This window comes from Ochotona princeps, chromosome 8 (assembly GCF_030435755.1).
Source record: "Ochotona princeps isolate mOchPri1 chromosome 8, mOchPri1.hap1, whole genome shotgun sequence".
Taxonomy (NCBI): Eukaryota; Metazoa; Chordata; class Mammalia; order Lagomorpha; family Ochotonidae; genus Ochotona; species Ochotona princeps.
In genome coordinates, this window is record NC_080839.1 from 50,973,719 (window position 1) to 51,000,761 (window position 27,043).

General features: G+C 41.9%; 1 protein-coding gene across 7 annotated transcripts in view; it reads right to left on the bottom strand.

Annotated features, from left to right (window-relative positions):
- The window catches only part of MTA3 (metastasis associated 1 family member 3), a 153,846-nt gene that overhangs the window by 81,356 nt on the left and 45,447 nt on the right, over positions 1-27,043 (bottom strand). For all 7 annotated transcript variants that reach the window (XM_058668016.1, XM_058668017.1, XM_058668018.1 and 4 more), the window contains exons 4-5: positions 26,383-26,509; positions 5,381-5,444 (exon numbers count right to left, since the gene is read on the bottom strand). In XM_058668016.1, the coding sequence (XP_058523999.1) occupies positions 5,381-5,444; positions 26,383-26,509 (191 nt within the window). The remainder of the gene's footprint in view (positions 1-5,380; positions 5,445-26,382; positions 26,510-27,043) is intronic.

Sequence of the window (27,043 nt, forward strand, 5' to 3'; positions counted from 1 at the left end):
AACTAAGACACTTCAAGTAATCTACTAAACTTGCAAAGTCTACCCCAAACAGCAGGGGTGCTAAGAATGTCAGGCACTATTACTTTTGAAATATTCATCACACCTATCTTTCTTTCTTTCTTTCTTTCTTTCTTTCTTTCTTTCTTTCTTTCTTTCTTTCTTTCTTTTCACTTAAAAGACAAATTTATAAAAAAAAAAAAAAAAAAACTAGAGACAGAGAGAAAGATCTTCTATCTGCTGGCTCACTCCTCAAGTGGCTGCAATGGCTAAAGCCGAGCCAATCCAAAGCCAGGATTTTCCTCCAGGTCTCCCACAGGTGCAGGGTTCCAAGACCCTGGACCAGCCTCTATTGCCTTCCCAAACCACAAGCAAGGAGCTGATGGGAAACGGGGCAGGCGGGACACGAACTAGCACCCATATGGGATCCAGCACTTGAAAGGTGGAGGATTAGTCAATTGAGCCATAACGCTGTAGCTGGACCCAGTGCTCATCACATTTTAATAAAAAAAAAATTAAAAAGCATGTCACACTAAATAAACAACACAAAAGTTGTACTTAGATGCATTTTACTAATTAATTTATCTTTGTAGATATCTAATTGAATATTTATTCATTATAATCCTTCAGTTCTTCAAATATTGAAGCAAAAGTATAGGTATAGAGAAGGTATATAAACATAGTCATTTGTACCAGCAGCAGCAGCCGCCAAAACCAACACATGTTTGGTGCAATGTGCTAAGCCACCATTTGGGAAGCCTGCATCCAATCCATATTAAAGTACCAGTTCAAGAACTGGTTGTTCTACTACTGATTCAGCATTCAGCTACAGTGTGTGCAAAAACAGCAGAAGTTAGTCCAAGTACTTAGGTCCCTACTAATCATGTGGGAGACCTGGATGGAGTTCCCAGATGCTGGTTTTGGCCTGGCCCTGCCGAAGTCATTATAGCCATTTGGTGAGTGATTAAGCAGATGAAAGCTATCTCTCTCTCTTCCATTTCCTTTTCTGTTACTCTGTCATTCAAATTAAATTTTTTGCTGAATTCTACATAATCACTGCACATGAGCTGAACCAGTAAAGTAAGGTTCTTGCTTCTACTTCCTAACATGATCCAACAGATGAAGTACATAGCAACCTGTATTACATCCTAGTAGGGGACTTCAAAAAAACAGAGACTAGTAAGCTGCAAACAAAGACATGCAATCTGTCAAACAGTAATGTTGTCTTCTCTTTGGGTTTTGAAAAGACAATGACAATGAGAAAAGGAGGAGAAAAAAATTTTCCAGGGAGAAATTCTGTGCCATATTTTAATGATAGGTCAATGTCAGAATAAAAAATAAATAAACTGCTAAAAGAAAATTACACGAGGGCAGCCACTGTAACACAACAAGTTAAAAAGCTACTTGGGATACCTGGATCCCTCACCCAAATGTCGGGGCTCAAGTTCCCAACTCTAATTCCAATACAAATTCCTTCTAATGTGCCTAGTAGGCAGCAGATAGCTGATTCATTCCCTCAAATGGCCACAATGATCACAACCAGACCAGACCAAAGCCATGCGCCCAGATCTCCATCCAGGCTTTCACACAGGCAGCAGGACACAGGAATATGAGCCATTCTTGTATTCCTCCATAGAGAGGGAGCTGGAAGAGAAGTGAAGCAACTGGGATTTGAACCAGCACTCTGAGATGGAATGCCAGATTTGCAGGTGGCAGCTTAGTTCAATGTGCTACAATGCTGGCCCCTAGATTTTTTTTTTAAAGAAAACCATAACAATGCATAACAATTAAAGAATCTATGTTAATAAAGAATATTGCTCAAGACACTGTCATGGGTTCAACATCACATTTAAAAGCACAGATATTGGGACTGGTGCACTAGCTGAGTGACTGAAGTCCTCGCCTTGCACACACCAGGACCCCATATGGATGCCAGTTTATGACCTGGCTGCCACACTTTCCCTGCTTGTGGCCTGGAAGGGCAGCTAAGGAAGGCCCAAGGCCTTGGGACTCTGCATCCACATGGGAGACCCAGAGGAGGCTCCTGGCTCCTGCCTTCAGATCGGCTCGGCTCTGGCCATGGCAGCCACTTAGGGAATAGGCCAGCAGACAGAGGCTCTTTCTGTCTCTCCTTCTCTGTAGATCTGTCTTTCCAATAAAGATAAATAAATCTTTTTTTTTTTTTTAAAAAGCAGATATCCCAAGCTACTTTTAATCAGTAAAATTTAATAGTATGGTACAAACCAAATTTTGTCATGCTCTACAGCAGAATTATATGAAACAATGATTCAGAGGCAAATAAATTGCTTAAAGTCTAGATTTGTATATGCTGCTATGAAAAAATACACAAAATGTGAGTGTTTTACAATAAAAGCTGCAATGAAAGAAGAAACAGTTTCAAGATCATTTAGTTGAGTCAACTTTAAGAAGAGTTAAAATTAACTGTTCTTTGAATCATTTCAGTATCTTACTATGAACACAAAACGGAAGATTTTTCAGGGATGGCAGCACACACAAAAAAAGTTCCCATAAGTGAGTAAAGTATACAGTGCACGTGGTTTTATTTATCCGAATTTGCTCCTCCATACAAAATGTCAAGAGTCACTCGGCCACCCACATCGGAGATCCAGATGGACTTTGTAACTGGGCCAGTTTCAGCCTGGCCCAGTCCCAGCCGTTGCAGTCCTTTGATGAGCCAACCAATAGATGGAAGGTCTCTCTCTCTCTCTCCGCCCCCTCAGCCCCCTTGACCCCTCCGGTTCTCTCAGTATCCCTTCCACCCAAATAAACAAAACAATTTGAAGGAAAGAAAGAAGGAATGAGGGAAGGAGGGAGGGAGGGAAGAAGACCTAGTGGCTGGTGCTGTGGTTAAGATGCCACTTGCAACACTGTCATCACATATGGAATCCCTCTGAACCCCAGCTGCACCAGTTTCAATCCAGTTCCCTGCTAATGAACCTGGAAAAGCAGCTAAGTATAGCCCAAATGTGGGTCTCTACACACATAGGCGAACCAGAAGAAGCTCCTGGCTCCTTGTTTTGCCTTGGCCCATTTCCAGCCTTGAGGCCATTTGGAGAGAGCACTAGCAGATGGAAGACTTCTCTTACTGTCTGTTTACCTCCTTCCCTCCCTCCCTGAGCCCATTCAAAGCCAGTAGCCTCTCTCAGGTCTCCCATGTGGATACAGGGTCCCAAGCTTCCATTGCTTTCCCAAGCCATAAGCAAGGAGGTAGATGGAAAGTGGAGTAGCTAGCACAGGAACTGGCACCAATATGAGATCCCAGAACTTACAAAGGGAGGATTAGCCAATTGCACCATAACATGGGGCCTAGGAGGAGTTTCTTAAGGGGATCCCCGTCTAGATCATTGAGCTCCATCTTCAACCTCAGGGAAAAGCACAGACATGTGGACCGATCCTGGAGCACATGTTGCAGGATGGGGTTACCTCAGTTGCTGACTCCTAAGAACAGAGCGCATACCCAGATGCCCAACAAAAAGACAAGATAGCAGGCTCATCTAAGCCAACAGAAGACTTTGAGTCCCTCTCCAGGGATGGAAAGAAGGACAGGCTAAACAACATTCCAGGCCAGGTTTTACAACTAACACCTACGTCAGTGGACACTTTGAGGCAGACATAGATACCAACAGGCCATAGAATTCCTTACCTCTGGTGCAATGAAGCTAACAACTCAGAAACTCAGATCAGATCACTAAGTGACATCCTCTGAACATTCTTCCCCACACTTGGGGACATCAAATGACCATCTCCATCCCTGTCACTGATGTAAGTCTGACAATAGGGAGCTTTGCACTTTCTCCACCACCACCACCACTCCCTACCACAGACACAAAAGGAAAAAGGAAACATTTATCTCACCCACCTTCCCCCACACAGGTACTCTCTCCGTTCTCATCAGAGACCCATATAGGTCAGCAAACCCCTCACCTTTATAGTAAAATTAAAACAGAATTAAATTTAAAAGATTTTTAAATAAAGTAAAATAAATGAGTATACTGCCAGAGCCTCTAGATTAACAACTCATAAAGCACTTAGTGAGTAAAATTAAGTGGATAGAGAGAAAATTCTTCAGATCTGTACAAATTACTAACAACAGAAAGAAAAATATATACTAAAAAAAAGTTTGTCTCTTAAATACATCTGTATAACTACTCAGAGCAAATTAGGCAGCCACTTGTGGTGTTGATATGCCATATCCAAGCACCAATTCAAGTCCCAGATACTCTGCTTCTGATCTAGCTCCTTGCCATTGTGTCTGCAGAAGATGGTCCAGGTCCTTTGGCCTGTGTCACTCATACACGAGACCTGGATGGTGTTCCAGACTCCTGCACTGGTCTGGTCCAGAAATGGCTGATGTAGAGATTTGGGGAGTGAAACATTAGGGAAAAGTTCTCTTTGTCCCTCCCTCTCTCTGTTTCTCCACTTTTCATAAACTTTTAAAAATAATATGAAAACTAAATTGGTAATAAAATATTCCTCCCATCATTTAAATGGTATTGTGCTAAAGGCCACTAAAAATTACGCATAGGGTAGAATGTTTTGCTCATAAGAATTCCTTTGTTCTTGTAAAATGCATGCCTCTAATTCAACTTGTTACATATGCTTCTTGTTGGAGTTTAATGAAAGAAACATTTATAAATGACACAAATTTATTTGGATTCCAGGAAAGAAAGTAGACCACCAATAATAAAAAATAGCATCCAGGAGAATCAAGAACAAAATTTACTTATTTAAAACACAAAAGTGCCAGAGGATTAAGTTCAGTAAATTAATTACTTCATACAGCCAAAAATCTACTTACTATACACTAAATCACGTGTTATCCTTATAAAACTCTTCCATCACCAACAGAAAAACAGAGGTCTTATCTTAGTTAACCATAAAAAATCTATCCAGGGCCCGGCGGCGTAGCCTAGTAGCTTAAGTCCTCGCCTTGAAAGCCCCGGGATCCCATATGGTCGCCAGTTCTAATCCCGGCAGCTCCACTTCCCATCCAGCTCCCTGCTTGTGGCCTGGGAAAGCAGTTGAGGACGGCCCAATGCATTGGGACCCTGCACCCGCATGGGAGACCCGGAAGAGGTTCCAGGTTCCTGGCTTTGGATCGGCACGCATCGGCCTGTTGTGGCTCACTTGGGGAGTGAATCATCAGACGGAAGATCTTCCTCTCTGTCTCTCCTCCTCTGTGTATATCTGGCTGTAATAAAATGAATAAATCTTTAAAAAAAATCTATCCAAATACAATTGAGAGTATGTTTTTACTACCATATTACCATAGCAATATAACAAAACTTCAGTAAAAAAAGAAATTAGTTCAAACATTTGTGTCACGTGAAACACAGGGGAAAAAAGTATGGTTATAAATTACCTCTTTTTCAAGATATGACAGCACTGATTCTGTCTCATTCAGAAGGGCAACACTGCATTTTCCCCTGTTGAAAATTTAAGAAACACATGTCAGGCAACAATGACATACACAATTAAGAATATCCAACATGTAGGAAGGGCTGGGATTGCGAACTCAGATGGCAGTTAGGCATATCTGGCTCACTTCACAGTCCTGTTGGTGGGCAACCTATTTTAAAAAGCTGTCTTTGTTGGCATTTATTGAGAAGCTCACCTGTGGGAAGAATTGTGTCAAGTAACACACGTCATTTTAGAGGCTACTTCCCAATTATTCAAGGAAAAAAAAAGAATACAATGAGACCATCAAAGTAAGAGTCAATTTCTAAAGCAATCAATGGGCATTATGATAATTTTACACAAGGAATCTTCAAAGAAATCACCATAAAAACCAACACCTGAAACAATGCACAGATCTCCTTACATCCTCTCTCTCCCCCATATACGGGAAGAAGTATAAACAATGGTCTCCCCCACTATCTCCCCATCCTTGACCCTTCCCATCCTGACTATGTGAACATCATCAAAAATAAAATTAAAAAATAATAATCATGCTCAGATCTTTTTCAGCAGACACTGTATATCAGAATCTATAGAAAATACAAATTCATACTAGGATATAACAAACCTACCTTCTCTGACACTGCTCTGAAGGCTAATTAAATTTTTTCCCTTTCTCTAAAAAATTTTTTATTTTCTTTTTACCTGTTTAAATAGCTGACTAGTTAAAATTTAAACCCAAAGAACTTTTACACAAACAGACAGCAAAATGAACACCTACAGACTCACAGACCTCAAGGTCTGAGGGCATCTACCTTCGATCATAGCCCCAGTGTGACAGTGGTAAACTGTTTTTAAAAGGCTTGTCTAGACGCCGAGAAAAATGAAAGTTATATAGTAGTTGACTTATTACAAGCACTTTCAAAATGATCTTCATCAGCTTGAAAAATAAAAAACTGCTGTAAACGTCACTGGAGAATTTTAGTAGATTATTCAAGTTCTCGATATTGGTCAAGGCTTATAAACTATCTTGAAAATGCTACAGTGTCATGTGATTTTTTTAAACAAAGTAACAACATCCCTAAAACCAACATACAAAACCACATGCATCACATTGCAAAAGAGCAAAACCATTGCATAAATATGCACTAGTGTCTGCTGCTGCATTAACACAGAGAAGTACAATTCAAAGAAAACAACTGCTAAAACAAAATACTGAAATTAAAATGCTAATACACTGCCCAAAAGTTACAGTATTAAAACATTCTGCAATTCTAAATTCAAAAAACAACAACCCTGTGATAAGACATCTTTCTCTAGCAACTCTATTAGGTTAATCATACTTAGGCTTCTCTGGGAGCATGCAGGATTTCCACATTATCTTAGCAAACCTCTAATTTGGTTACCAGAAGAGTTTCTGGTAAAAAATGTTTCTGCTTTTCTGATGTTTTTTTATTCATGGATATCAGTGAAGCAGAAAAATTTCATGTTATTACATCAGCACACATAACAATTCTTGGTCAACAATTACCTGACGTGCTCCAGGGAAACCGCTCTGCTGCCCCAAGTAATTTCTACAGCCTAGCAATACGTGGTCACACATGCAACATGCTCAAATAATAAAGGAACTTGCTAAAAATAGTCTTTACTTATTTTTCCCTCCAACATCAGCTGACAAGACAAGGCTCTTCAAAAACTTCATGGAAATGGAACAAAAAGGTAAATTCATTTCAGAATAAGAATTTTTTAAAACCTTGCTTGCTTATCAGAGGGCTTCAAAAACCTCAAAACCCATATCATGGGGGAAAAAAAAACTATGCATGGATTTCAGCAAATTTTTCCCACCTAAATAAACTTCTTTTAAGTCTATTTTTCCACAGACATTCTGAAGTACCCACATATGCAGCCAGCATTGTGGTGTAACAGGAAAGCTACCACCTACACCGCCAGCATTCCACAAGGCACAGCTTTGAATTCTGGATACTCCATTCAGATCCAGCTCCGTGCTGATGTACTTGAGAAAGCAGCAGAAGATGGCCCATGCGCTGCACCCATATGAGAGCCCTGAGTGAAGTTCCTGGCTCCTGGCTTCCAACTGGCCTAGGCCCGGCCTTTGTGGCTAGGGAGTAAACTAGTGAATGCAAGATCCTCTCCCCACCCTCCCCTCTTCCCTAATCTCTCTGGCTTTCCCTTTCTCCCTCCCTCACTCTTGTTCTCCCTCTCTGTAACTTAGCTATCCAAATAGATGACTAATCAAACCTCGTTTTTCAAAAGTTAGTTAAATCACCTAGAAGGAATTTGGCCTTAAAAGGTTCACTAAAGTCAGTTTATTTCCACAAAGGACCAAAACCTGCTGAGTATTGTAACAAAACCATTGTTTAGAAATTTTTGTAAAAATTTATTTATTTGGAAGGCAGAATAACAAAAGAGAGAAAACTCTTTCATCCACTGGTTCACTCCCAGGCGGCTGCCAATACCAGCATTGGATCAGTCAGAAGCCAAAAGCCAAGAACTCCTACTGAGTGTCCTACATTAGTCAGGAGCTCAAGCACTTGGGCCATCCTTCATTGCTTTCTCAGATGCGTTAGCAGGGACGTGAACCAGCACCAAAATGGATCCTGACATTTGCAAGGTGAAATTTAGCCAAATGAGCCACCATGCCGTGCTCAAGAAACAAAGTTTTAAAAGAAAAAAGTTTTTAGTTCGGTTTAATGTGGATACATTATACTTTTCCCAAAAATGAAAATCTTAACTTTTAAAATTTTCATGTACATATTTTAACAGCTAACAAAGTAAGAGGCTAAGTAGGAATTCTTTTATGCAGTAAATATGAATATGTAATTAACACATGCACTATCATGCCAAGAAGTGTTGAAAAAAGTGGTTTAAGGAGAAATGTAATGTTTCGGCTTCCATAATGCCAAGCCAATCATGGCTCACTGATTAGGAAAATGGTAAAAATAATTTTTTTTCTTTTTCTTTTGATTTAAAAAAATTTTTTAAAGTTCATTTTATCTATTTGGAAGGCAAGGGTATAGGAAGGAACTGAGGGAAGCATCGTCCAAAGTTTGGTTCATCCCTGAAATGGCCGACAACAGCTAGTTCTAGACCAGGCTGAAGCCACAAGCCAGGAGTTTGGGCTGGGTGTCAAGTATTTGCTGCTTTCTCAGGCACTTTAGCAAGCAGCTAGATTTCAAGTGGAGTAGTCACAGGACTTGCACCGGTGCCCAGACAAGATGCTGGCATCAAAAGCCATTGGTGAATTCTAAGCTAATCCACCTGAAGCAACAATGAATTAATTCAGAATTTAGAGAGACCAATTCCATCCTGCACTTCTGGCATCCCACATGAGCACTGTTTTGAGTCCTGGTTGATCTCCAATGCAACTCTATCTTAAGCTAAGCGTGGAAAGGTAGAGAAAGATGGCCAAGTTCTCAGGCCCCTGCCAACTACAAGAGAAACCTAGGCAGAGCTCTTAAGCTACAAGATTCTTTTGGGTCTCCAACACGTAGGGACCCAAGGACTTGAAATATCCTCTACCACTTTCCCAATTCATAGCAGGGAGCTAGGTTGGAAGTGAACCAACTGGGACTCACACTGGCACACATACAGGATGCCAGCACCATATCCAGAAGCTTAGCCTATTATGCCATGGTCCTGACCCCCCTACATCGGGTTTTTCTTCTTTTTTTTTTTTTTAAAGATTTATTTATTATTTTTATTGCAAAGTCAGATATACAAAGAGAAAGATCTTCCATCCGATGATTCATTCCCCAAGTGACCACAACGGCCAGTGCTGCGCCGATCTGAAGCCAGGAACCAGGAGCTCTTCCGGGTCTCCCACGCGGCTGCAGGGTCCCAAGACTTTGGGCCGTGCACAACTGCTTTCCCAGGCTGGATGAGAAGCGGGGCCACTGGGATTAGAACCGGAGACCATATGGGATCCCGGGGCGTTCAAGACGAGGACTTAAGCCGCTAGGCCACAGTCCCGGACCCTACATTAGGCTTTTCAAATCTGGGTACTATTGGTTAATAGTTGGGACCAGATAGCTATTTGCTTCCAGGCTGTCCTCCTCACTTGGGGGTTTAACAGCATGTTTGGCTTCTACCCACTGGATGATGATTAGTATTCTCTCATTCCAAACTGCCTCAAGATAAAACCATCCCTGGAGCCCGGCATGGTAGCCTAGTGTTTGAATAGATGAGCAGAAAAATGAAAAAGCCAATAATAGACAATTAGGGTTAATACAGCAGATTTCTGGATTATATAAAGTAAATGAATGATAGCAGTTTTGGGAAGCTCATTCTGCCCAAAATGTGTGGGCCTAAGAGACCATGATTCTGAATAGTTCTTTTTCTTTCCTTAAAAGATTTATTTTTATTTTAATTGCATAGGCAGATATACAGATACAAGGAGAGAGAAAAAGATCTCCCATCCACTAGTTCACTCCCCAAGTGGCCGTAGGGGTCACAGCTGAGCCAAACTGAAGCAGGAGCCAGGAACTTCTTCCTGGTCTCCCATGCAGGCACAGGGTCCCAAGGCTTTGGGCCATTCTCCACTGCTTTCACAGGCCACAAGCAGGGAGCCGGATGGGAAATGGGGCCACCGGGATTAGAACCGGCGACCATATGGGATCCTGGTACATGCAAGGCAAGGATTTAGCTACTAGGCTTTTGTGCCAGGCTGGATTCTGAATATCTGAAATAAATTTTAAAGAAACTGTCAAAGACGGGCTCAGCAGCGTGGCCTAGTGGTTAAGGTCCTCGCCTTGATCCCATATGGCCGCTGGTTCTAATTCCGGCAGCTCCACTTCCTCTCTATCTCTCCTCCTCTCAGTATATCTGACTTTGTAATAAAAATAAAATAAATCTTTAAAAAAAAAAAGAAACTGTCAAAGAGGAAGCAAGGGTGAAAATCATGATAGCCCCTTTTTCCTTTTCTGTGAACAGGTGGAATGTTCCAAGGAAGGCAGCGGATACTGGAAAAATTCTCTCCAGGACGAGAAGGCCAACTGTTCTGACTGTCAGACAAACTCCCTGAAAGTTCCCCGTGGAAAATATGTAGTGGAGACAATACATGAAATACAATTTGTAATTTCTGCACTGTAATTTTAGATGAAGAAAGAAACAACTCAACCCCTAAGTGGAGAGGTAAAATGGTCAATTCAAGAGGAAAATCGCAGTATAAACACGACCTTCAAAAACAGCATGCTACATATGTCAATATTCACATGTGAAACCAGGGTATGTATGACTTTTCTGCTTATTGTATGTTTACTTTGGCCTATCTTCTAAGAGCCTTAGCAAACTATGACATGAACTTCCTTATAATAACTCATTTCTTAAGTAGCATTACCTACAGTCATCAGGGATACTCTTTGGACTCATTCAACTTTTGTTTACAGATCCTCAAGAAACCTGTAAAATCCTATCCACCTTAAGAGAAAAATGCTGGCACATTAACATGTGAAGGAAAAAACTGTCGTCATTAGATGAGATTCTAAATAAGCTTCAACAGTAATGACCAGAGTGACTTAAGAGATAACCCACACTGCAGTTCTATTTTATTTCTTATGTGAATAAAGAAATTGAAAAAACTTGGAAAACTTAATTAGGTCTTTTTCAACAATTTTATGTGGCATCATACACACTCACAACCACACATCAAGTGACCTCTGTGCAAGATTTTTTGTGCAGTATTTTTTAACACCACAAGACTAAAATGAACCAAATAAATGAGAAATAAAAACCAACCATAAAAAGAAAAAGCAGATCTTTATGATCCCATATGGAGTCATCAGCAAGGTTCTTCATCTATAAAACACGATGTAACAGCACCATAACTTACACCCAGACATAAATACACATACTTCATTGCTTGTATAGGCACAGAAGGTCTCCAGAAGTATACACAGTAGACTAGAAACACTGAGGAACTGGGCAAACTATGCAGTTTATTATCCACCCCACTTTTGCATATTTTGATTTTTGAACCACATTAAAATTTCATGTTCTCTCAAACTCAAAAAAGAAAAAATAAAATTAAAAGGGGGTGGAGGGTGGTCAGAGGCCAGGGCTGCAGTATAGAAGGCTAAGTCCCAGTCTGTGTTGTCATCATGCCAAAGGAATGCCAATTTATGTTCCAACTGTTCCATTTTTGATCCAGCTCCTGGTCTGGGAAAGCAGTGGAGGATGATGGGCCAAGTCCCTGGGCCCCTACACACACTTGGGAAATCTGCAAGAAGTTGCTGGCTTTTGATCAGTTGAACTTTGTCCATCATAGCTATCCAGGAATGGGGCCTAGCAAAGTAGCCTAGTGGCTAAAGTTCTCTCCTTGCATGTGCTGGTATCCCATATGGGCAGGAGTTCTAATCCTGGCAGTCCCGCTTCCCATCAGCTCCCTGTTTGTGACATGGGAAAGCAGTAGAGGACAGTCTAAAAAGCTTTGGGACCCTGACCCACTTGGGAGCCCCGAAAGAAGCTCCTGACTCTTGCCTTCAAATCAGCTCAGCTCTGGCCACTGTGGTCACTTAGGGAATGAATCAGCGGACAGAATATTTTCCTCTCTGTCTCTCCTCCTTGGTGTATCTGGATATACATTTCTTGGGTGTTTTACCAATGCGAAATAACTTATTTAAGTCACTTTCAGAATAGTCTGACACCTCAGCTTCATAAAGATGGAAAGATAAATCTCAGTATTATATATTTTTATTCAGTGATGTATACATGGCATCCCAGTGAGGTGGAAAGGGAGTGACAGTTCTAGAATCGTCACAGAATAAAGGATTAAACAAGTGACGGCAATGCCCATCTCATTTTTTCTAAGATGCCTTTTAAATTATAGCAAGAAAAACAGTAACAAGAAACTAAAGCCATCATACAGAGAATCCAAAGGATCAAGGATGGACTCCCACTGAAACTGTTAGATGTATCTTGACAATGGGATGCTGGACTCTGCCATTGTCCATGCCTGCAATGACAGAGTTATCACTGTTTATGAGGAACTATACTGCTGTAATGATAGGGGGGAACACAGTGTGTGGGGAGGCAATCGGTAAGGGACTAGGGGAAATCCCAGAGCCTATGCTTCTGTATCATAAAATGATAATAATAATTTAAAAATGAAATAAATATGAAGCAGAGCTTAAAAGTCGAAGTGTTTCTAAACAATTTATGAAATATAATTAGGTTTTTACATTATTTAGAATTTTCCTGGATATCATTATCATTTGTGGGCAATGACAATATTTATTCCATTTTTTAGTATTTTTGCCTTTTATAGTTTTCTTTTACCGAGTTAGCTATAGTCTCTGGCAAATGCTAAATAGAAGATAGAAGTAATCTAGACTCAGAAGAAAAGGATGTTGTCTTCTAAAAATTTCATACATCAAACATGAAATCTTAGCACTGAATGTGAAGCTCTTTGGCTCTGAATGATAGGGAATGTACACATCAGTTTACTGCGCTGGGTGCGAGCACACCACATGGCTACCCTTGGCCCTTCGTCTGTCTTTTTACTGCAGATCACTTTATCTCTTATAGATAGCTATGTTTTTCATTTGCCATTTGGCTTTTCACTTTCTATATGACATTTAAGAAACATTTTATTATTGGCAATAAAGGAAGGAAAAAAAAAAGTCCAAGCATTTCACAGGTATTTCTAAAAACACTATCAGGAACAAGGCCCAAATGCCCACCATTTATATTTCTATTAAACATGACATTGGTAGTTTCAACTACTAATATTAGACAAGAAAAAATCAGAAAACAGAGTTCATAATACACATATAAAAGGAGCCAATGTTTACACAGATGGAGGTGGCACATCCAGCAGAGCGCTGGCCAGCTTTAGTCTGAGAGAGCAAGACCTAGGAGAGCAGCAGACAAAGTCCTCCCACGCAACTCCGGCCCTCGCTATTCCCTTGAATATTCCTTTGCTATTTTTTCTTGAGGATAAGAGTAGCACAGAAGATAATCCACTGATTGTGTAGCACACAGCTGACTAGGCAACACAAGAGAACAGATGACATTGTGATCACTTCAACAGCACATACAGTAACTGGAAGGAGAACTGGGCCTGGCACAATGGCCAGGTGGCTAAAGTCCTCGTCTTACATGCACCAGGACCCCATCTGGGTGCTGGGTCCTGTCCTGGCAGCCCAATTTCCCTAAAGCCTTGGGACCCTGCACTTGGGTGGGAAGCCCGGAGGAGGCTCCAGGTTCCTGGCTTCTGTTTAGCTCAGCTCCGGCCACTGTGACCATTTGGGGAATGATTCAACAGACAGAAGATTTTCCTCTCTGTCTCTCCTCTTCTCTGTATGTCTCACTTTCCAATAAAAATAAATAAATCAGATGAGACTGGGCCCATTCAGCATGGTATGGCCTTTACCTCCCCCTTTACCCCAAATACAGAAAAAAAAAATGTGTGGAAATGATAGTCTTACCCACTTTCCTGTAGCCCTTGAACCTTTGTGCCCTAAATAACTATGTAAAGATTGTCAAAAATATAATTTAAAAATAACTAACTAAATAAATAAATCATTGTGCCCCGGCACCACAGTGCAGCAGTGAAAGTCCTCACCTTGAATGCACTGGGATCCCATATAGGTGCCAGTTGTAATCCTGGCAGCCACACTTCCCATCCAGCTCCCTGCCTGTGACCTGGAATGCAGTCAAAGACAGCCCAAAGCTCTGGAACCCTGCACCCACATGGGAGACCTGGAGGAAGCTCCTGGCTCCTGGCTCCTGGCTTCAGATCGGCTCAGCTCCCACCAATGCGGCCACTTGGGGAGTAAACCATCGGACGGAAGATATTCCTCTCTGCCTCTCCTCCTCTCTGTATATCAGCATTTCCAATAAAAAAAAATAAATCTTTTTTTTAATTTATTCATTAATTACATTGCATTACGTGACACAGTTTCATAGGTACTGGGATTCTCCCCATCCCCTCACCAAACCCTCCCCCCATGGTGGATTCCTCCACCTTGTAGCATAACCACAGTTCAAGTTCAGTTGAGATTCCCTCATTGCAAGCATATACCAAACATAGAGTCCAGCATCTTATAAAAATAAATAAATCTTAAAAAAAAAAAAAAACTGCATCTCAGATACAAAGAAGACAAAACTTCAAAATTAACATGGTTGGGACCCAGCGGGATAACTAGTGGCTGTATCTTTGCCTTGAGTGTGCCAAAATCTCACATGGGCATCGGTTCATGTCCTGGCTACTCCACTTCCCATCCAGCTCCCTGCTTGTGGCCTGGGGAAACAGTAGAGGTTGGCCTGAAGCCTTGGTACTCTGCACCTGCATGGAGACCAGGAAGAAGCTCCTGGGTTCAGATCAGCTCAACTGTGACCACTGCAGCCACTTGGGAAATGAACCAGAGGATGGAAGATCTTTCTCTCTCTTTCTTATCTCTGTGAATCTTTCTAATAAAAATAATTAATAATTTATAAAAAATAAATGGTCTACCAAATACCCTCACTGCTGATACATTACCCAGAAATTTCAGAATGCAATAGAAGAGAGAATTATAATAACAGTTTAAAGAGGAAAAAAATGCAATGAGGGAATCTCAACTGAACTTGAGCTGTGGTTATGCAACAAGGTGGAGGAATCCACCATGGTGGGAGGGTTTGGGGAGGGGTGGGGAGAACCCAAGCACCTATGAAACTGTGTCACATAATACAATGTAATTAATGAATTAAAAATAATAAAAAAATGCTTGGGAAAAAAAAGAGGAAAAAAAATACATATAGTACGCAAAGCACGAAGGATTTATATGGCATAAAACTAATGTTCAGTGATGACAAATGTTTAATTACAATGGAATAATTCAGGGTTTTATTTATTTATTTAGAAAGTTTTATTAGTACTAGAAAATTTATTTATTAGATTTACAGAGAGAAGGAGAGACAGAGAGAAAGAACCTCCATCCACTGGTTCACTCACCAAGTGGCTGCAATGGCCAGAGTTGAGCTGATCCAAAGCCAGGAGCCAAGCAGCAGCTTGTTCTGGGTCTCCCACACCAGTACAGGGTCCCAAGGTTTTGGGCTATCCTCAACTGCTTTCCCAGGCCACAAGCAGGCAGCTGAATGGAAAGTAAAGCAGCTGGGATACGAACCGGCGCTCATATGGGTACCGGTACATGCAAGGCAAGTACTGTAGCCACTAGGCTACTGCACTGGGCCCAGTAATTCAAGTTTTCAGGAAAAAAAATCACTTTCAACTCACAGCTGAAAACAAAACCAAGCTATGTATCAAGTATGTGGTATTCAATTATCTCTGAATCTCATTCCAGAATAGAACAAATAATTTCATTAAACCATGCAAAAGAATGATTAAGTCTGTAAAACTGAGAACCACAGTGCTACGTGACCAAACATTAAAATCATTACACAGACCATTAAAAAGATTAAGTCTTTTAAAAATGCTTTTAATATCAGAAACAGAGCATTTTCACTTGCTGGTTTACTCCTCCTGAAATAATCGTGTGGAGGGCAAGGCAGTGGGAAGCGTATAGTCTGTCAGGAGGCTAAGCTGGGAGCTGGAAACTCAGTTCAGGTCTCAAAAGCAGGTTGCACAAATCCAACCAAGCTGAGCCAGGACCACCTTGATCCATGGCCACATTATCAGGAAGCTACAAGATGAAGTTCAGCATGTACTACAACCCAGGCACTCCAGTGTAGGATGTCTTAACTGCTAAACCAAACTTCATCTTTTCCAAGATTTATTCATTATACTTAAAAGAATGAGACAGACAGACAGACAGGTCTTATATCTGATGGTTAACTCCTCCAATGGCCACTACAGCCAGAACTGGGCTGGTCTGAAGCAGTGAGCCAGCGTGCAGGGGGCAAAAGATTTGAGCCATCTTTCGGTGTCTTTCCAGGCCATTGTCAGGGAGCCGAATCAAAGGAGAACAACCAGGCAGGACATGAAGCAGTACCCATGAGACTAGATCAAACTTCTACCCAAAAAGTGTGAACTCTTAAAGCAAGATTGAAGTGACGGTTGCACAACACTTTCAACAAGTTAAAAGCCAATAAACTGTACATGTAACAATGGGTAATGGTAGTTTAATGCTATGGGAATTTTACTGCAATTCTAAAATGAAGGGTAGAGATTCATTAAAATATATTGCAAACCTTTGTAAAAACATTCTTAAGTGGAGCTTGCATTTTTTTTATAAGATTTATTTATTTTTATTGAAAAGTCAGGGTCCGGCAGCGTGGCCTAGTGGCTAAAGTCCTCGCCTTGAATGCCCCGGGATCCCATATGGGCACCAGTTCTAATCCCGGCAGCTCCACTTCCCATCCGGCTCCCTGCTGGTGGCCTGGGAAAGCAACCAAGGATGGCCCAAAGCTTTGGGACCCTGCACCCATGTGGGAGACCCGGAAGAGGTTCCTGGATCCTGGCTTCAGATCGGCACAGCACCAGCCGTTGCACTCACTTGGGGAGTGAACCATCAAATGGAAGATCTTCCTCTCTGTTATTCCTCCTCTCTGTATATCTGACTTTGTAATAAAAATAAATAAATCTTTAAAAAAAAAAAAAAGAGGTCAGATATACAGAGAGGAGGAGAAACAGAGAAGAAGATTCTCCAACCGCTGATTCACTTCCCAAGCAGCGATGATGGCCAGAGCTTAGCTCATCCGAAGGCAGGAGCTGGAGCTTCAGGTTTCCCACATGGGTGCAGGGTCCCAAGGCATTGGGTCTTGCTTGACTGCTTTTCCAGGCCACAAGCAGGGAGCTGGATGGGAAGCAGGGCCACTGGGAACCGGTGCCCATATGGGGTCCTGGCATGTACAACGTGAGGACCTCAGCCACTAGGCTACCACACTGTGCCCTGGAGCTTGCTTTTTAAAACATACACTGAATGCACAGAGTTAGAAAACACAATGAGTACTACCACACTTGAAGCAGCTTACCTAATCTGTGCTCTCACGCCAACCATCTTACCCACTAGCAGTCTGACACCAGCAGTTTAAAACCCACACAGGGAAAGAAGAAAACGATATCCCCCGCTGTTATGAAAGTAGAACTGATTTCAAAAACCTCCCAGAAAGAGTCCTGGGGCACATTCAGGCCTTTCCAAACATATTTTGACATCTCACTCTCATTGTTCTTGGTCCTTCGCTCGTCTGTAAGTGCTGGAATCAGTTTTTCAATTAATGTTAATTTATACAGACAATCCCCTTGAGATGTAATTCAGAACTGTTTTGAGTCAACTTTGGGAAAATATATTCTCATGATTTACCTTTTATTTATTTCATCATCTCTAATATTTAATTCCGTGCCTGGCACGATGGCCTAGCAGTTAAATCCTCGCCTTGCACCTGCTGGGATCCCGTAAGAGCGCCAGTTTGTATCCTAGCTGCTACATTTCCCATTCAGCATCCTGCTTGTGACCTGGGAAAGAAGGAGAGGATGGGAGACCCAGGAGAAACTCCTGTCTTCAGATCGGCTCAGCTCCTGTCGTTGCAGACACTTACTGAGTGAACTGGCAGATGGAGGATCTTTCTCTCTGTCTCTCCTTCTCTCCATAAAATCTGCCTTTCCAATAAAAACAAATAAATCTTTAAATACATATATATTTAATTCCTCCAGAAATATCTTGTATATGGATTTTATGTATCTCTCTTTAGACTTATTCCCAGATTGAGGCAAGCCTTTGAGTCATTAGCATTTTCTAACAAATACTGAATCCAGCTTTCTGCTAATGTTCACCCTGGGAGGCAACAGTTCTCAAAGGTCAAGTCCCTGACACCTGTGTGGAAAATCCAGGTAGAATTCCTGGATGCTAGTTTCTACTGGCCTATCCTAAGATATGGTTGACATCTAGGGAGGGAACTAATGGATCTACGATTACTCTGTGTTGTATGTCTCCGTCTATGACTTTGAAATAAATGAAAGCAAAAATGGCCTGTGTTGGGCCCAGTGACATGGCCTAGTGGCTAAAGTCCTCGCCTTGAAAGCCCCGGGATCCCATATGGGCGCCGGTTCTAATCCCGGCAGCTCCACTTCCCATCCAGCTCCCTGCTTGTGGCCTGGGAAAGCAGTTGAGGACGGCCCAGTGCTTTGGGACCCTGCACCCATGTGGGAGACCCAGAAGAGGTTCCTGATTCCCGGCTTCGGATCAGTGTAGCACCGGCCGTTGCACTCAGTTGGGGAGTGAATCACTGGACGGAAGATCTTCCTCTCTGTCTCTCCTCCTCTCTGTGTATCTGACTTTGTAATGAAAATAAATAAATCTTTAAAAAAAAAAATGCCTGTGTTTTTGGGTCCCCTATGTGGCAGGTACTGGGCCTGTGAGCCCTGGAGGCTGGCAGGGCCTGAGTTGCCTGGTGTAGGTCCTTAGGCCCACCTGCACAATGCATGCTGGGCTCATGAGCACTGGCTGCAAGGGGTCTGGCACAGCCCAGGTCAGGCAGCCCGAGGTGCCAATGGTGCCAGATGAAGCCCACTGGCCATCCAGTGGCACACACATGGGGACTTGGTGTATGGGCTTGCTGATGGTCTGGGAAATAGCACAGGTAAGGGCGTGAGGGAACCTGGGGTCTCACATCCAGGATTGGTAGTCTGACTGTTGAGTACATATGTCAGAACCTGGCCTCCTCATTGGAAAAGACAGAGCAATGGAAGGCAGATCCAGAATCACATTGAGGATATGCAGCCCATTGAGGTCTGAAAAGGACATCTGATATCATAGCAGAGGAAGGAGGACAGAACAAATCAGAAAAACTACCCCAGCCAAAAAATGACAGCAAATATCTGGACAAATTGAGTCTCCTAAGGTCAATTGTGCCAGTCAATGGACCTTGGAAGGGTTTCCTCATCCTTGGAATAGCAAGATTGACAGCATTTCAGAACTACCGAAACAACTCAAACAGAACCTTCAGAGCACACATCACACTGGGGACCCCTGAGTCAATACTGGGTGGCCATTCCCTATCCCCTATCCCCTAACCCACCTCACACTAGACACAAAAAGAACACTCAGATACAAAAAACATGCAAATAAAACTCCAGAATGTAAACACAAAATGTATCCATGATCTTAAGATAGTGAACTCTGGGTTCATTGCAGAAAGTATGCTCTAACACCAATTCAAGGTCCATTCTGTTCCTTCCTCTAAATCAAATCTATCAGTCTGTCAACCTCTGAGGAATGGAATTTCCCCAGCTTTTCTTTAACTGTTTTCTTCTCCTGTTGTTGCATTGTTCCTTTGCAAATTAATTTCTCACTTATTTTAAACCCAATCTACCAACCTAGAACAAGTAATGATGACAGCAGCTGCACTATAGAACAACCCCTACTTTAACGAGAGGCAGCCAAAAAACACAGGTGGCTTAGCTCTACTGACGCTCCAAGAAAATTCCTGTAGTACAGGGTCTAAATCCAAATCCAGCGGTGAGAGTGTCCACAGAAAAGAGAAATGGCTGAAGCTTCTACCTGACACACCATCATCCCATAAGAGTACCAGTTTGAGTCCTGTCTATTCCACTTCCAACCTAGCTCCCTGCTAATGGTCCAGAAAAGCAGCTAAGCATTGCCCAAATTTTGTACCCCTTGCACCCACACAGAGACACAGAGAAGGCTCCCAGGTTTAGATAAGCCCAGCTCCAGGTATTGCAACCATTTGGGAGTAAACCAACAGACAAAAAAATCTTTCCTTCTCTCTTTCATTTTCTCTCTATAACTCATTCAAATAAACAAATCTGGGGGCTGCACTGTGATATAGTCGGCTAGGCCTCTGTGAACTGGGCCTTTCCATTTTCAGTGCAGTTTCCTCCTTATTTTTTTTTTTTTTTAAGATTTATTCATTTTTATTACAGCCAGATATACACAGAGGAGGAGAGACAGAGAGGAAGATCTTCCTTCCGATGATTCACTCCCCAAGTGAGCCACAACGGGCTGGTGCTGTGCCGATCCGAAGCCGGGAACCTGGAACCTCTTCCGGGTCTCCCACGCGGGTGCAGTGTCTCAATGCACTGGGCCATCCTCAACTGCTTTCCCAGGCCACAAGCAGGGAGCTGGATGGGAAATGGAGCTGCCGGGATTAGAACCGGCGCCCATATGGGATCCCGGGGCTTTCAAGGTGAGGACTTTAGCCGCTAGGCCATGCCGCCAGGCCCGCAGTTTCCTCCTTATGGCCTGGGAAAGTGGTGAAGGATGGCTCAAATCCTTGGGCCCCTGCACCCTCACAGAAGACCAGGATGAAGCTCCTGATTCCCGACTTCAGATCGGCTTAGCTCCAACTGTTGTGTAACTCTGCCTTTCAAATGAATATGAAATAAATCAGGTCTAATGCGGTAACCTAGCAGCTAAAGCCTTTGACTTGGATATACCAGGATTCCAAATGGGCACCGGTTCTATCCCAGCAGCCCCGCTTCCCATCTAGCTCCCTGCTTGTGGCCTGGGAAAGCAGTCAAGAACAGCCCAGAGCCTTGGGGCCCTGCACCTGTGTGGGAGACCTGAAAGAGGCCCCAGGCTGCTGGTTTCAGATCAATTCAGCTCCAGGCCACTTGGGTGGTGAATCAGCAGATGGAATATCTTTCTCAGTCTCTCCTCTCTATATATCTGACTTTCCTATAAAAATAAAATAAATCTTCAAAAAAATGAAGTAATTTTTTCAAATAAGTAAAAGGCAAAAAGAGAAATATGTGTTAATGATATAAATAAATAAATCTTTTACAATGAGAGGGAAATACACTAATGATACATAAAAAGTGCTTTTGGGTGGAAGAATTAACAAAAAGGGGTTTTTTTTGGTATTTCCTACATTTCAATAATAAATTATGTTGCTTTCATTATCAGAAAGCAAAAACTACTGTTGTTGCAATTAGGTGTTTTTAGTACACATTACAAATAAGCAAACAATAAACAGCATTCTCATAACATCTTGTGGTAGCCAGAGCCATGGCACAGTAGGTCACATATCCAACTGCAGTGCCAGCATCCCATAGGGGTGCTGATTTGAGTCCCAACTGCTCCGCTTCTGATCCAGGTCCCTGGAAAAGAAGTGGAAGATGACCCAAGTTGCTGGGCCCCTGCATTCAAGTGGGATACCAGAAAAGAGAAGCCAGCTCCCAGATTCAGATCAGCTCAGCTCTGGCAGCTGTGGCCTTTGGGGAGTGAATCAGAGAATGGGAGATCTTCCTCTCTTTCTCTCCTCTGTTTATTTGACTTTGTAATAAAATAAATAAGTCTTTAAAATAAAATCTGCCTTTCAAAAATAAATAAATAAATCCACAAATATAAAGAAAAACAAGGGCCCAGCGGCATGGCCTAGCGGCTAAAGTCCTTGCCTTGAAAGCCCCAGGATCCCATATGGGCGCCGGTTCTAATCCCGGCAGCTCCACTTCCTATCCAGCTTCCTGCTTGTGGCCTGGGAAAGCAGTTGAGGACGGCCCAGTGCATTGGGACACTGCACCCGCATGGGAGACCTGGAAGAGGTTCCAGGTTCCCGGCTTCGGACCGGCGGGCACCGGCCCGTTGCGGCTCACTTGGGGAGTGAATCATCGGACGGAAGATCTTCCTCTCTGTCTCCCCTCCTCTGTGTATATCTTTGTAATAAAGTAAATAAATCTTTAAAAAAAAAAAAAAAAGAAAAAGAAGCCCCCAGAATCACAATGCAGACAATAGAAGAGGAAGTTTAGAGATGTAATCCAAAATAAGGGCTAAATAATTAGTACATCAACTTTCTCCATTTGTATCTGTCTTGTCATCTCCAAATTTACAAATTTTCAAAGTACACTCATAGGGGAATGTACACGAGACATATGTGATGCCAATTTAAAGAGTCACTGAATATCTACTGTGTATAATAAAAATCTATTAATGAAAGTATTAGTCATACACACATTACAAAGACTAGTAAAATACATGCATCAAGTTGGCATAATAATAAACTATAGCACTTTCTAATGTAGGCAGAAAATAATCTACTATTAAGTGACCTAAGTGACTGCATGAATGAGGCATGCTACTGTCCTTCTCTCTACCAAGACACCACAAAGTGATTCTTGCTTGCTCCTCAAGCTCCATCTCGCACAGGAAAAGATCACTAACTGCACTTGGGAGGCTCCTAGGCCGTCTTCACACCTTACCCCTTAGTGGAATCATAGAGAGGCAAAGAGCTGCGGCCCACCACTTTGGGCAGCTTGCAGCATCCAGCATCACAGTTCACAGATCACAAAGGACCTGACAAATCCCTTGGTTGGGTTTTCTCCTATGCACCATAAACACCAAGGTAATGCTGGGCATCTGATAATGTCCCCGAGGGGGGAAAAAACTCAGCATTCACCAAATTACCCATCTTTGTTGCCAGAGAACCATGGGACTTCAGTAATTTTCTCCTCATACGCAGAAATAGATAAAGCATGACTTCAACATTAGCAAATGTCAGGGCCACTCCAATCGGCACTTGTTTCACAGCAGCATGTGAGCTGGTTAACATGGCTTCCGGCCTTGGCCAGAGACTGCCACTAACCCCATTTAGTTGTCTGCAAATGAGAGTTACAGATTACAGTCTACAATACTCCCCCTCAACTTAGAAAAAAAAAGAAAGCAAAAAGTCCCAAATGCCTGTCTGCTTTCCACAAAACAAATGAATCACCACCCAATAAACTTAGAACTGATGAGGAGCGACGGTTGTCTTTGTTACCAAGCACAGAGTAAGCTCCCTAACACAGAACACAGATGATATGTATTCAACAATCACTGAATGAGCATGTACATTATGTAGCTTCTGTGCTCAGCACAGGATTGTCTTGACAACTTTTCAATACACTATCTCAGTCCTTATGGAAGATCAAAACACTTCATTAGTTTTTCCATTCCAGGCAGTCTGTTAAAGGAAGCCAACATTACTTGTAAACAGACTCAAACTATCAGGAGGGTAAATTAAAAATACACTTGCATATGTTTGATACAAATTTAAAACCATTCGTCAGACTCTTGTTCTAGCAAAATTCTGATGACTGGTCCCATACTTTGAGCTTAAAATGAATCTTTATAATCTAGTACCTTCCAATTAAATAACACGTGTGGGTCTTTAGCATTTATAAGTTGTACATATCTGTAGAAATATCTCAAATTATGTTTTCATGTTCCATCTCTTTGAACAGAAGTTACTAACTTGCTTCTCTATTTTTCTTTCTTGAAATAGTCCTAGTGAGATGGGCATTTAGCCTAGCAATTAAGATGCTGATTAAGACGCCCACGTCTCTACATCAGAGTCCTTGGGTCTGATTCCTGGCCCTGGCTCCTGACTCCAGTGTGCTACTAATAATGCAGACCATGGGAAGCAGTGGCAACCGTTCAAGCATTTGGGCTCCTGCCACCCTTGTGGGAGACCTGGATTCAGTTACCAGCCATCGCATACATGTGCAGAGCAAACCAGATGGCAGCTCTCTCTGCATGTCTGTCTCTTCCTCCCTCTCTGCCTCACAAATAAACATGTACATAAAGAGCTATCCTTACTGGTAATAAGAAGAATGCTCCCACATTACCTGGCTAGATTATCTTTTCCAGTAAAAGACCTATGCCATGCAAAATATACTATCTCTAGCCAATCTAATGATGGATTTGCAAAAAAAATAATTCAGTATATCTGTCAAATACACTATGGGAGATATCTGGGTCCATTTATAGAATAAAAGAAGTTACTGAGGCCAGTATTATGGTGTGTCGGGGGGGGCTGTTGTATGAAATACTGGCATCCCATACAGGCACCATTTGGCGACTAAGCTGCTCCATTTACCATCCAGTTCCTTATAAACAGCCTGAGAAAAGCAGTGGGAGATGGCCCGGTTCAGCCTTGGCTCTTGAGCCATCTGGGAGTGAACCAGAGATGGAAAATATTTCTGCCTCTCCCTTTCTGTCATCCTAATTTTTGAAAAATAAATGCATCTTTATTAAAAAAAAAAAAAAAAGAAGCTATACACAAAGGTCTCTGGAGTTGTGATGTTTTAAGTATCAGGACCAAATGAGAGCTATGAGGGCCAACATTGTGGTACAGCAGGCAAAACTGCCACCTGCAACACCAGCATCCCTTATAGGCACCAGTTCATGTCCTGCCTGCTCCACTTCTGATCCAAGTCCCTGGGAAAGGCCTGGAAAAGCAGTAGAAGTTGATCTAAGTGCTTGAACCCCGGCACCCACGTGGGAGACATGGATGAAACGCCAAATTCCTGGCTTTGTCCTGGCCTACAGCTACCCATTGCAGCAATCCAGAGAATGAAGCAGTGGATGGAAGATATTTTTGTTTTTTCCCCTTTTCTGTCACTGTCCAAATAAATAATTAATAAACATTTTAACAAGGTTTAAGAAAAATTAAAAGCTATGAAATCTATAAACCTGCTGGAATCCAATCAGCTTTAGACTTTATGCCAACACCAATGGCCCAAGATTAAGGAACCAACTATTGAAACCACGAATACAACATATTTTTTTATATAGTTTTTATGAACAACACAACTAGTAAGGAAATGGATAAAAGATCATTAACAAATGTCAAAGAAATTTCTTTAATCTGCAAGCCTGTACACACTTTAGGCACCACATACTTACCATGCTCACCTCATACCACACTTGATCTTAGCTAAAGTGTCAAGTAGTGATACCATGCTCTCCTGAAATACACGGCATACTCTCTTGAGGCTGAGTAAATGTAACTCCATCTGAAACTTCCCTGATATTGAGGTTCAAAATGTGCATGTTTACTAAATTCAAACTTTTTTTATACCTCCACCATGTAGCAATTACAAACTACACTTAAAAAAATCATTTATGGGGAATGAATATTGTGGCATAGTGCGCTAAGTTACCACCTGCAGCATCAGCAACACATATGGGCACCCACTCAAGTCCAAGCTGCTCTACTTCTGATCCAGCTCCTGCTTACGCCCTGGGAAAACAGCAGAAGATAGCTTGATTCCTTTAGCCCCTGCAGCCCTGTAAGAAACCAGAAAGAAGCTCCTGGTTTCAGACTGGTCCAGCTCCAGTCTCTGTAGCTTATTTGGAGCACGAACCAGTCGATGACAGAAAATATTTTTTTAATGATTTCTTTTTATTAGAAATGCATGTATAAAGAGAAGGAGATACAGAGAGAAAGATCTTCCTTTTGCTCACTGATTCACTCCCTAAATGGCTACAACAGTCAGAGTTGAGCCAAACCGAAGTCAAGAGCCAGGAGCTTCTTCTCCGGGTCGCCCACATGGGTGCAGGGTCCCAACGCTTTGGGCCATCCTTGACTGCTTTCGCAAGCCACAAGCAGGGAGCTGGATGGGAAGTGAAGCAGCCAGGACACTAACTGGTACTCATATAGGATACCAGCAGATGCAAGGCGAGGATTTAGCCACTATGAAATCATGCTGGGCCCCATCTCTCTTTCTTGCTTGTTCTCTGTCATGCTCTCTATAACTGTACCTTTGAAATAAAAATAAAATAAATATCTTAAAAGAGATATACATATACATGTATATATAAATTTTATAACCATCAGTAGATAAGAAAACATTATAATTTCTACAATCACCAAAATTGTACACCAGAAACCAGATTTCCTCCACTGACATACACTATTAATGCACAGCCCTATCTATGGACTAGCCCAAGATCTGAATGACTTCCTAAGAATTTAGAGAAGGCTAAAATTTCCCAAAACATTGTCTGGTACTCTGCACAAAGTAACAGACTCAAGCAAACCACGAAAATCAGGACTAAAATAAACCTAAGTGGTTACTTTACTGCACAATTTTTGCTGTAGAGTTTTTATATGCCAATACACATTAGAAAGCTCTAACATATAATTTTTTTCTGAAGCCACTAATAAACTAGCTACGTCAAGATTCTGAGGAGAAAAGGGTATCAAAGAAATCCTTTTTTGTTTTTTTTTTCTTTTGATTTTTGATCTTCATATTTACTGAGTACATTAGCTTAGTTTCTAACAAACTCTTACCTGATATGTGTTGCAGGTAAAGATTCATACTGGCGTGACAAAAAGAGTTCCCTATGTTTCAACTGATGTTTCTGTTTATCAGTCAAGTCAGCCTCAACTGTTGTTTCAGATTCTTCCTCAATTTCCTCTGCACAAATAGAATTCAAATAAATCATTATTATAAAGCACATGACCTATCTAGATACTAGGACAAATCAACATTTCAGTCAATATTTTCTTCAAACAACATTTATTTTAAATTTCCATATTTAACTGCTCATTTCAATTACAATCATAAAATTTTCAGGGCTCAAAGGAAGAAGAAAAACTCCAGAAAAATGGCAGGTGGGAGCCAGAGTCATGCACAGCAGATTCAACCACTGCTGTCAATAGCAGAATCCCCATACCTGAGACCTGGTTTGAGTCCTGGCTGCTCCACATCTAACCCATCACCCTTTACCTACATCTGGTCTGATATAGGAGTGGTCCAGACATTTGGATACCTGCCACTCACATATCAGACCAGATGCAGTTACAGTTCTGGCTTCAGCTTGCCCTGATCAGGCTGAGGAGGCCACTGGAGAAATGATCTCACAAAAGGAAGATGCTCGCCATTCACCATTTCCCATTACATGTCCTTCACCTCTCTCAATCTCTATCAAAAAAAAAAAACAAAAACCCT